Below are 12,024 nucleotides of genomic sequence, written 5' to 3'. Positions count from 1 at the left end.
CCCACAAGACCATGATTCCATCTCTGGATTGCTTACTTGTCATCTTGCAGTGCTTTTCATAAAATCACGCTTTGTTGCAGCAAGAGCCCACCACAAGTGTTCTCTGCATTATGTTCCTATTCTCTCAAGTCTGTTGATATGCATATGCAACAGAATCCCCTGCCCACCCAATGCTGATTGACAAATTTTTACTTATGCACAGTTTAAGGATAAAGCTGTCAACTCAGAACTTATGAATAGATGGACAAAGCTCTCGACTAAAAGTCCTATACACAATAAATAGCTGTCAAACAAATTATGATTTGGCTGATCATTCACCCGCCAGTTATCGCTCCTGACTCCTCTTGAGCCAATGATATACTCCTGCGGTGGCGGCTTTTCATGCCAAGAACAACAGGATTGGTATTCCTAAATTGGACATACCAGATTCTCATCTTTCTAACATCATCTATAGGAGGAGAGTCGGGAGACCACCATAGACATTAGATTGTCAGCCAAGTACACCGATATCATCAGCTTAGAACAAAGTTAGTATAATGTGTATGGGGGGCCTTAAGGGATGAAATAAGGGACTCTGTCACTACTTTATGTTGCCCTCAGATTAGTCAGCATACACCTGGTGATAGATAGCCTTTAACACCGTATTAAGCATAGTATAAATTGTAGAAATAGTCAGCATGGTACCATGTGACACCTCTCAAACCAACAGTAAACTGAATGCAAGATCAGAAAATTATAAAAAATAAATCATCCCTGATGCAGCCTCAAGATAAAGTGAGAAATAAAGCAAGAATATCCTGGATTCATTTTTGTGACAGAACCTCTTCAGTGTAGTACAGAATATTAGCTTATAGTCTCTCTTAATATTACAGACTTTGTTCATTGAAATGAGAAATATAAAAGTTCTTTCTCTGGCAACCATTCCATTTTGAAATGTCACATGAAAAGTATTAAACCATGTTACTCAGGGATAAAGACCAAAAACATGAGAATTTCAAGAGTCTGGAGTCAAAATGAGTGCATTTCTTGCCAAGACATACTTTGTTATTTTTATATTTTAATCTTGCACAATCTTTGGAGTTTTTCTCTAACATAAGTCTAAAACAAATCTCAATGAAGCAGATATGTCCAAAGAGATCCACATGGTCAGCAAAATCATATAAAGAAAGAAATACAGTACATCCTACAGCCTATAGGGGATGGCGAAAATGGTTGTAATCTATCAACTATTTTAACCATCACTGCAATCGCTCCCTTCATAACATTTACATTAGATTCTATATTCTAAAAATACTGTGGAAAAATAATAGCAAGAACATACAATTCCAGACTAACATTAGACATCTTTACCTTTGCTTTGGGGTGGATTCTGACTTCTGTCTCTTAGAACATTGATTTGATAGACGGCTCCATAAGGCTCAAAAAGGTCTTTGAGTTCTTTTTCTGACCATGAACGTGGGATCTGACCAACAAACATCTTAATGGCATCTGGGTCTGGCTGGTCTGAGTGATCCAAAGCTCCATTCATCTTGTTGGTTGTTCCGTTACTGTAGAGAAAGAAGTATAAAAGCATTATTAGAGCTGACAGTATAAATCCTAAGTCTGGCCAAAACAGGTGCTGTCTGGAGAAAGGTCTTCATAAATCAATGAAGGTTACATCTTTTAGGCTCTGACTTACATCAGGCTAGAATCAGCAATGGAGTTGTCAGAAATATCACGGATGGTGGCCAAGTCTAGACTTCAATAACTAGACATCATGTAGCAAATAATGCAGAAAATAGCCCATTACAACTTTACATTGCGGCTCGAGCTTCTAGAAATAAAATGCATTTGCCTTATTTTGCTTCTGTGGCGGGATAAAAGAAAAGACGTTTTTGGTAATAAAGTCATATGAAAAGAATATGAAACACTTGGCAATCTGTCAGATGACTAATGCAAGATGCCAGTGATGAATCCGTAGATTGTGTGAAGCCTCCATGTGTGCATTAAATTAGTCTAACTTTCCCCAGAATGTTGAAAATGGCTTTATACTGCCGATCTGATCCCACTCGTGCTCTGTTCAAGGAATGAGTGAGTTTGAGAAATTTAGCCCACTGCTTGTTGAACAAAGGCTTCGATTCACAAGCAGAAGTGTAAAAAGCAGAAAACTTTCAGAATCCTGTTTGAAATGTGATGTGTGAGAACCTTTTTGCTGTCTCAAACTATTTTTAAAGCAGTGCGCCAAGATGAAAACTGTTTCATGTGAGCGAAGAACATCAGTTGCAACCAAGGCACATTGCTTTATCTCAGCTGGGCATATATATAGTCTATACGTGTGAGTGAAAGTGAGATAGGCAGAGCGCTCTAACTAGTAGGGATGAATTCACATATTGTTTGCCTATTAATATGCCTTGAATGCCAGTTAACATTTCCAACACGCCCCCATTATGCCATACTTTCTTTAAGACATAATGCAGGGAAAAATAGTGTAGGCAGAGGCAAATAAAGGGAAATGAAGCTTGGCATAACTCATTACAGGCAGCAAAATATAATTCAATGAACTAAAGAGATTGTTTTGATTAACTAAAAAATAGGCATAGGGTCCGGGAAACGCATAAAATAATGTCACTATCTGAGTGGTCCTAAGCATGGATAATAAAGCCACTGCAATGCCCTGTACATGGGGTAAGCAACATAGCTAATCAGAACTATACATTTGTAATTGGAGGTATTTGCTAATATTATTATTTCACTTATTACATATTGGTATAGGATATTTGAGTCTCAATAGCTATAGAAATTAACTATAGCTTCTGAGAGATCATACTGTTAAATATTCAATCCTAATGTGAAAACTCTGTCTGATGCCAATGGATTATGACTCACAATTACTATACATAAATTCCTATAAATTTATTAAAGAGATACGCAGATCTGGAAAAATTTGAATTCACAAAAATGTGCAGATTTTGCAGGAAACTTTGATTCACTTGGAATTATTCTCCGTGAATTGAATGTCCCTTATTATGCACTGGAGTATAATAGAACTATGTAAAAAGAAAAAAAAATGCTTATACTCATCTTACCGCTCACGTCTTAGGCCCCGCTGCTCTTCATCACTAGAGATGAGCGAATTTGCTCGGGTTCCCTCTTATTCGGCAAGATATAGCGCTTGCCAAATAAGCTGCAGAAGGAACACGGCTTCCTGGATCGCTCCGGCTGATCAGCTGATCGGTGCCACAGCTGCATGTGTCGCGGCTGTGTCACAGTCACGACACATGCATGGAGAGCCTGTTTATGTGGGTAAAATCCTGGAGGGTATTCTAAGGGATGCTATGCTGGAGTATCTGAAGAGGAATAACCTTATGACCCAATATCAGCACGGGTTTACTAGAGACCGTTCCTGTCAGACAAATCTGATCAATTTCTATGAAGAGGTAAGTTCAGGACTGGATTTAAGGGAACGCAGTGGACGTAGTGTATATGGACTTTTCAAAAGCTTTTGATACGGTGCCACACAAAAGGTTGACACATAAAATGAGAATAATGGGGATAGGGGTAAATATGTGTAAGTGGGTTAAGAGCTGGCTCAGGGATAGGAAACAAAGAGTGGTTATTAATGGAGCACACTCGGACTGGGTCGCGGTTAGCAGTGGGGTACCACAGGGGTCAGTATTGGGCCCTCTTCTTTTTAACATATTTATTAATGACCTTGTAGGGGGCATACAGAGCAGAATTTCAATATTTGCAGATGACACTAAACTATTCAGGGTAATCAATACAGAGGAGGACAATTTTATATTACAGGATGATTTATGTAAACTAGAAGCTTGGGCTGATAAATGGCAAATGAGCTTTAATGGGGATAAATGTAAGGTCATGCACTTGGGTAGAAGTAATAAGATGTATAACTATGTGCTTAATTCTAAAACTCTGGGCAAAACCGTCAATGAAAAAGACCTGGGTGTATGGGTGGATGACAAACTCACATTTAGTGGCCAGTGTCAGGCAGCTGCTACAAAGGTAAATAAAATAATGGGATGTATTAAAAGAGGGATAGATGCTCATGAGGAGAACATAATTTTACCTCTATACAAGTCACTAGTTTTACCACACTTAGAATACTGTGCACAGTTCTGGTCTCCGGTGTATAAGAAAGACATAGCTGAACTGGAGCGGGTGCAGAAAAGAACGACCAAGGTTATAAGAGGACTGGGGGTCTGCAATACCAAATAGGTTATTACAATTGAGGCTATTTAGTTTGGAAAAACGAAGGCTAAGGGGTGATCTTATTTTAATGTATAAATATATGAGGGGACAGTACAAAGACCTTTCTGATGATCTTTTTAATCATAGACAGGGACAAGGGGGCATCCTCTACGTCTGGAGGAAAGAAGGTTTAAGCATAATAACAGCCGCAGATTCTTTACTGTAAGAGCAGTGAGACTATGGAACTCTCTGCCGTATGATGTTGTAATGAGTGATTCATTACTAAAATTTAAGAAGGGACTGGATGCCTTTCTTGAAAAGTATAATGTTACAGGTTATATATACTAGATTCCTTGATAGGGCGTTGATCCAGGGAACTAGTCTGATTGCCGTATGTGGAATCGGGAAGGAATTTTTTTCCCCAATGTGGAGCTTACTCTTTGTCACATGGGTTTTTTGCCTTCCTCTGGATCAACATGTTAGGGCATGTTAGGTTAGGCTATGGGTTAAACTAGATGGACTTAAAGTCTTCCTTCAACCTTAATAACTATGTTACTATGTTGTTCAGCACCGCTATAGCTTGACGAATAAGAGGGAACATGAGAGAATTCGCTCATCTCTATTCACCACCAGTGGCCTGCACTGCATCTTCTTATTACTGCTGAGAGTGCTGAAATTCTCTTCACACTAAGCCAGGACTTCCAGCTCTGATGAGACCAGAGACTTTTCTGTGCATGTGCACGTAAAGTCACGGCAAGCTTAGTGACCTTATGCAGGCATGTACAGAACCATCCCAGGCCTCATCAGAGCCGGAAGTCCTGGTCTAGCTTGAAGAAGGTCAGGATTTCAGCATTTCAGGCACAGTAAGAAGAGGACTAGATGGACAATGGTACAGACCGAAAGAGCCAAAGAGGTGAGCGTTAAGGAGAGTACAATTCTTTTTTTATATTTTTAACCTTCATATGGCCCCTTGTGATTCAGAAAAATGTTGTCCAGCAGCCGCAATTTTGCTGATTATATATGGAAGCAAATAAAAAAAATCTGCATTTTACCAATTGCAGACTTTTGGTAGACCTTTTGATCTTTAGTTACGGTACTTACAGTACATTAACAACATGTAATGATACTAAAAGTCTCATCAGACAAAGATCATCAAAGATTTTGTCCTAGTACAGTTAGCTGTGTGAATTGGCCTAGTTGGATTTGTCCTATATACAAACAATCAACTACAGTTTTTGTCAGCTCCTCTTGTGACGCTTGTTAGTTGATTAAACTGACTTATGTTATGCATTATCCGTAGTGATACATCTTGTGTGTTTTATGTCCATCTCTGCCGGTAGCCTGCAATACACTTCTCAAATACAAAGACTAATGTATTCTGTTAGCCTCAACCTCATTCATCATTGTTCTGTAGGAAAAGTAATCACAACACTGAGATGTCCTCCTACCTACAAATAATACCAACAAGACAAAATAGTGAAGAATATTAGGAGGACATTTACTCTTTGTGAAAAAGTCAGGATCTAGCATGTTACAATGAGTTACATAAGGTAGAGAAAAAAAATGTAAGTAATGTGTGCCACACTATTCCCATTAACAAGGTATGACATTAAAAATAGGCTATGCCCCTAAGGCTGTTTACTAAGTAGAAGCAAGCTATACGCTACCCTACCACCTGGAATAACCCCCCTGTGGCTATGTTATGATTAGTACATAGAACTGAGTATCTGTTTGAGATAATTGAATGGAGTAGATTATTATTTACACTGCCCTCTGGTTTTTGCACACCCCACTTTAGAATTCATGTATATAACCGCAACATTATATGGGCATCTACAAAATATTATAAAAATGAGGCAGCACAATATCCATAAAATTGTAACATATATGAAGCAACTATATTTTTGCCAATAAAAGTGTATGTGTGTTTATAGAACTTAAAAATGGAAAATTCAGCAACAGATTTTAGTACATCTGAAAGTCTAACTTAGGGATCAATCAGAAGTAAGTGCCCTCAAAGTCTAACTTAGGGCTCAATCTCATGCATTTCAAAGTCTAACTTAGGGCTCATTCAGAAGTCAGCACCCTCAAAGTCTAACTTAGGGCTCAATCAGATGTCAGTTTTTCTTGTAAAAGGTCTATCCATGTTTTCATGGATAACATTCATAGATATTATAGCCTTTGGGGCAGTTCACATGTCTCACTGCATTTTTGTGGACTGAGTGGCCCACACCAAAACACTGAAACATGTCCGAATTTGATCCGAGTCGTGGATCAAACTTGCCCTATGGGTCCATGAAAAAACTGGACAGCACTCGGATGCCATTTGTGTGCTGTCCGATTTTCATGCTTGTTTTGGTAGGAGAAGCTTGTGGAAACTTCTCATAGGAAAAAAAACAAAATAAACTCTGATGGTAAAAACTGGCTCATTGATTATACACTGATGAAACCTGGTCTGTTTTTCACATATGAGAAAATCACTGATGTCTGAATAAGGTCTTACTTTAAGTTTTTTTTTGTTGTTCTGAAGTGTAATCACTTGCCAGGACTCAAAAAATCCATGGCATACAAAAAAGCATGTGGAACATAGTGCAAACAGATATTTTCTTAGGAAATACAATACCCCCTCTTCAGCTATTTAAATGGTGGGGTATGTTTTATAGTGGCTACCAGATGGCTATTGAGATCACCACTAGTAGTCATGCTGCTGGCTTATGAAAACCATAAATCTTCAGAATGATGGAAAGTGAGTAAGGTTTTTTTATGGTGGAAGTTGAACACTAGCTATGGTTTTTTAAAATGCCATTTTGATAGCAAATAATAAATACAATAAAATAAATATATATAGCCATTTGACATATCTGATATCATTAACTACAAGTAGTTTACTGATAAAATTACTTGGAAAGTTTACTTAATTTCACCTATTATTTTTCAAATAATGAATTGAAAAAGCATTGTGTACAAGAAAAAAAATGCATTAGAACTTTAAACACACAAGAAGTTTCACATACTGTACAGTACAGAAGAGAAAATAAAAATCAATAGGACAAGTAGCCTCTGTTTTCATAAGATCTGCTCTTTATTAGACAAGATCTAGGCAATTTAGACAATCTCTAGACTCCAGCTTTGTTTATCACAAAGATTTCCATTGGGGTTAAGGTTATTGAGACCATCGATCGGCTGCAAGAGAGAAAGTACTACAAGCTTCCTATTTAGACGAATACTGGTTATTAGACACATAGAAAAAGGAGAAAACAAATAATAATCTCCACATTCAGCTTACTTTGTCATTTTATTGTGCTGCACTAGCTTTTGTGAGAAGAAAAGCTGAAAAATGAGGATCTTTATAGCGTAATCAGGAACCATAACGTTTCAAAGACTCTCACAGAGAGCGTTCGGGCTCTATATATGTCTCTGTGTTCAGGCTTATAACTGCCCTATATGTACAAGGCACTCATTAGATAGGATATTTTATATAATCATAATATTATTCTTTATGATGTAGTATTATATAGAGAATTAATTCCACTTGTATTTACAGCTGTCTTTATTCCAATTTCTTTTAGATTATAGGATGAACCAATGTATAATGGAAAAACATGTTCTCCATACAAATTGCACAGGAATAATGAGCAGAATTAAGCCTTTATATCAGCACTAGCTGTCCTTTCCCTTCTTGCAGTTCACTTTGTTTTTATGGGATCCATCAAGAATTTGGTGGATCTTTTTTTGAGGCATTTTACATCAGATCTAAATAGATCCTCCTGACTCATTTGACTTGGACAACTTCAGATGTTCGTGAAACACGGACCAATTGTGAAATGTGAAGTCCAAACCAGCTGCGGGTCGTCTGACTCGAATTCAACAGTCTCATCAACGTCCAAGAGGTCACTGAGTACAGGTTAGGAGACCCGCGGTTGGTAGGTACATCACAGTCCATAATTGGAGCAAGTTTCAAAGAAGTCCTCCATTGTTTTGCAGTTTTATTCATTTGTTTTTTTTTTTAGTAAATGTACCCAACCTGTTACCTCAACAACCAAAGAAATCAGGTTTGTATGTTATATGCTGCTCTCACTTCCTCTTCATGTTCAATTCATATGAAGGCAGAGACAGTGACCCCAGAGGTCATTGGGAGCCGTGGCCAAGTGTCATAACAACTGCAACGAGCCCCGGAAGAGCGAGAGCCAACACCGTTGGAACGGTGCCGGTATAGAAGGTGAGTATATATATTATTTATTTTATTGGGCCAAACATTTAGATAAAGAAGGGGTTGTCCTAGTATTTGATAACCCTGTTAAAACAATATATCAGAGATCAATAGGCTTTTTATTATATTAATGCTTTCTGTTTTGTACACATGACTTTTTAGCTGTCTCTATCATCACAGTAAGGTTTGCAATAAAATGTATCAGCTATATATACAGTGGATAACACAGAATCCACTACTCACAATAAGTGATGGCCACTGTTAGGGCTAGCGGAACGCACCGAGTAAATATAGAGGTTTTATTATAATTGATGCGTTCGCAGCCCGGGGTCCACCGTGCAGGAGAACCTACTGCTAGCAAACGGCGGAACTATATGGCGGTATGAGCTAACCCTGTTACTTCACAGAGTAGCCGAAACTCAAAGCACTGCACCCTGTTTGACTTCACAGTGGCACAGGCTAACTACTCAACTGAGAGCAGTCAGTGGTCATGCATGCACACAAACTCCTTGCCTTGCCGGTGGTGCCAGCATTCTAGGTGCTTATTTCAGCCAGGTCCCTGAATACATTCACACAAAATCTCCTCGCCGGAGGTGCCAGCATTCTAGGGGCTTATTTCAGCCGGGTCCCTGAACACAAACTCACATGACCACACTGGCGCAAAACACATAACATAGAACAATACTAGCGCATGGCCGTGTGGCCATGCGGGCCTTAAATTGTTGCAGCATGTACAGGACCTTCCTAGAAGGACCAATGAGAGGCTGCCACAGAGCGTGAGAACCTACAGGACCTTCCTGAAGGACCAATGGCCGTAGCTGCAGTATCTGATCATGTGACCCTCGATCTCCACTGAGAGATCTTACTCTGGGCATGCTCAGAATGAGAAAAGCAGGACTTAGTCCCAGAAGCGTCTGCTCGCCGCTGCCCAGCACTGACTTCCATGGCAGAAGCAGGAAAAGCAACAGTAATCCTCTTCACAGAGTCAGATTGAGCAAGACGTTGGGAAAGACGTCTCCGCTGAGCAGGCTCCACTGCAGCAGAAGAAGAATGGGAGACCGCAGCGGAGATGGCCCGAGATTCCCCCTGTGCAGAGGTGGGAACTCGACCCCCAACAGCCACAGGTCAAAAACAGGAAATATAAATCTATTATTAGGCCTTCAAGCTAGTGGGAAAACTTAAGTTTTTTTTAGTTTTTTTACATGGTGATATGAGAATAAAGAAAAATTATCAAAACTTTAAAAAAAATACATTTAACATAGAATCCTGATTTAAGCAATAGCCCATATTCTGATGACACATTTCTTTTAGTGTGTCATGCACTGCTATTTTAGGCCATATTTTGGGGATTTTACCGCACAATATCTTTACAATTCACAATAAATATTTGATTATTATTTCCAAGCAAACATGTAATCCTAGCTGCTGCTTTGTAGTAAGCTGATGACAGCAGTAAAACAGGGAGAGCCTGGTTCTGATCCCATTCTCAGCATCTTGTAAACATGGGCACGTCACTTTATCTCCTCGTGCCTAAGGCAGCAAAACACAGATTGTAAACTTTGCAGGGTGGATTCAGTCTATTCCCATTGCCAAACACAGTATGCCACTAACTATACTGTAATTGGGAAACACATTCAGTCTCATGGGGGACCATGCAAAATATTTTATATTGTTAATGTCATTATTGAATTAAATCCATGAGTCTACACGGATGAAATAACCAAGTGGCCATACTTTAAATGTTAAACCATATATACTAATTAAACCAGAGGAAATACCATTGGGGCAGCCAGTGCAGTGGCACTGGGAACCAAGAGGTAAGCGGGCCACTTCCACCTCCAAAGGTCCAAACACCTTCTGATACATAAAGGGGTGTACTATGATTAAATATTAGATGGCAAAGGGCCCATATACAGTTCCTGTTCTGGGGCCATCTCTTCTCTGTGTCCGTCAGAGAGTTAGACAATACTTATTGCCTAACAGAAAAGAAAAGCTAAATGGGGGTAGTGGAAAACCTTTAAAAAAAGATGGGAATGATCTGAAAAAAGTTGTAAAAAATAGAGGACATGTACGTACCTGAAATGGTGGGTTAGTAAGACACACCCCTCGAAAATAGGATTAAGGACCCTACGTGACGCCAATAAATCATGCAACCACATGATCATTCTTTGCCTGCTTATGTCAAGTGCCAGGAAGAGCTCTTGCATGGATGTTCATCTGTAAGATCCATGGCTTCACTATATTTACTATGACAACCCAAAACTACATGTCAGGAATATTTGTCCTACCCCTAACACTTGTATTTTCTGCTTTTCACAGATGCTTCTAACATCATGCATTTAATATTCACTTTAAGGTTAATACAGATGTGCTGTTCACCAAATGACCACGGTTACCATAACACATCTCTGATAAGGAATCATTAGTCTTTTAAGAGCAAAAGTATTTTTGTTTTCCAATATACAGTTCAAGAACGTGCTCGTATACAAAATGTATGCATAGGGACACACACATACCAACACTGTGCACTTTCTCAATATCTACGGCACAATAAGATGCTAAGCTGCTTGACACTGAAATATATGTAATATTATGTTCTGCGCCAATTAAACATATTTTATTAAATCATAGAAGTGCAGAGCAGGCTCAATTATTTGCTCAGAAAATAAAGCTGTGTATTGCGCAGATGCTCATCAAGATAGAATCCCTTGGCAATTAATGTCAAAGACGAGATTATTATTTATGGGAGAAAAAGTGAAGCTGTTTATGCCCGAGTGGCCCTGTGTGAGTGGCAGGCTGGAGTCAATGTCCAATTTAACTTAGTGGACCAGCAAGTGACCTGACACTTCATCTTAATCACTGACAGGGTATCACTTTTTTATTGAAGAGGAGCCTGGGGCAGAGATTAAGGAGCTAGAATGATAGTTACTGCTAGAACCATATTGCTAAAACAAAGTGCTTCATACTATATTTTACTCTCATGGCCCTATGCAATATTTCCAATATAAATTCTGCATTCTTGATTTTACGCTTTTCCAACACTACCCAAATGTATGAACTGTAGTAGGTTTACATGCATTCCTTTGGAAAATCGCAAATAACAAATGGCTATAGTAATGGCAAACTGGATCAAATGACATGCCATGTTTTGTGGTTTATAAGAAGAACCGGATTAAAATATGCACCCCAAATTTTGGTGAGACAAATAGGAAAAAAACTTTTCTAATAAAATGGTAGTGCTTTTTATAATTTGTGTTTTATTGCCTACCGGGGGTGGTGGCTGCGGTGGAGCGTGGTCCCAGGGTCGTTGCTGGCGGAGGCAGAAGTGGGGCGATGCTGCGTACCCCAGGCTGGGAGGAAGGATTGTTCGGAGGTGCGATGCTGTGGGTGTTTGGTTGTGTGGGGTCCTCTGCCGATATTTTGTGAAAACCTGGAGCCCTTACAATTCCATGGCCCCTGGCAGCCATTTCTTTGGCAAAACAATGTAATCCATGGAAGTGGAGGGTCTCTGGGCTTTCACAAAATGTCAGCGAAGCCCCCACACCACTGAACACCTGCAGCGTTGCACCTCCGAACACCCCCTCCTCCCAGCCTGAGATCCACAACATCGCCCCACTCTTGCCTCT

The 12,024-nt window shown here is 39.4% G+C and overlaps 1 protein-coding gene across 50 annotated transcripts in view; it reads right to left on the bottom strand.

Moving 5' to 3' along the window:
- Positions 1 to 12,024, bottom strand: part of CELF2 (CUGBP Elav-like family member 2) — a 632,182-nt gene that overhangs the window by 340,680 nt on the left and 279,478 nt on the right. For all 50 annotated transcript variants that reach the window (XM_077264514.1, XM_077264512.1, XM_077264519.1 and 47 more), the window contains one exon: positions 1,351 to 1,547. In XM_077264514.1, coding sequence (XP_077120629.1) covers positions 1,351 to 1,547 — 197 coding nt within the window. The remainder of the gene's footprint in view (positions 1 to 1,350; positions 1,548 to 12,024) is intronic.

This window comes from Ranitomeya variabilis, chromosome 5 (genome assembly GCF_051348905.1).
Source record: "Ranitomeya variabilis isolate aRanVar5 chromosome 5, aRanVar5.hap1, whole genome shotgun sequence".
NCBI classification, from domain to species: domain Eukaryota; kingdom Metazoa; phylum Chordata; class Amphibia; order Anura; family Dendrobatidae; genus Ranitomeya; species Ranitomeya variabilis.
This window is presented reverse-complemented; position numbering and strand designations above follow the sequence as displayed.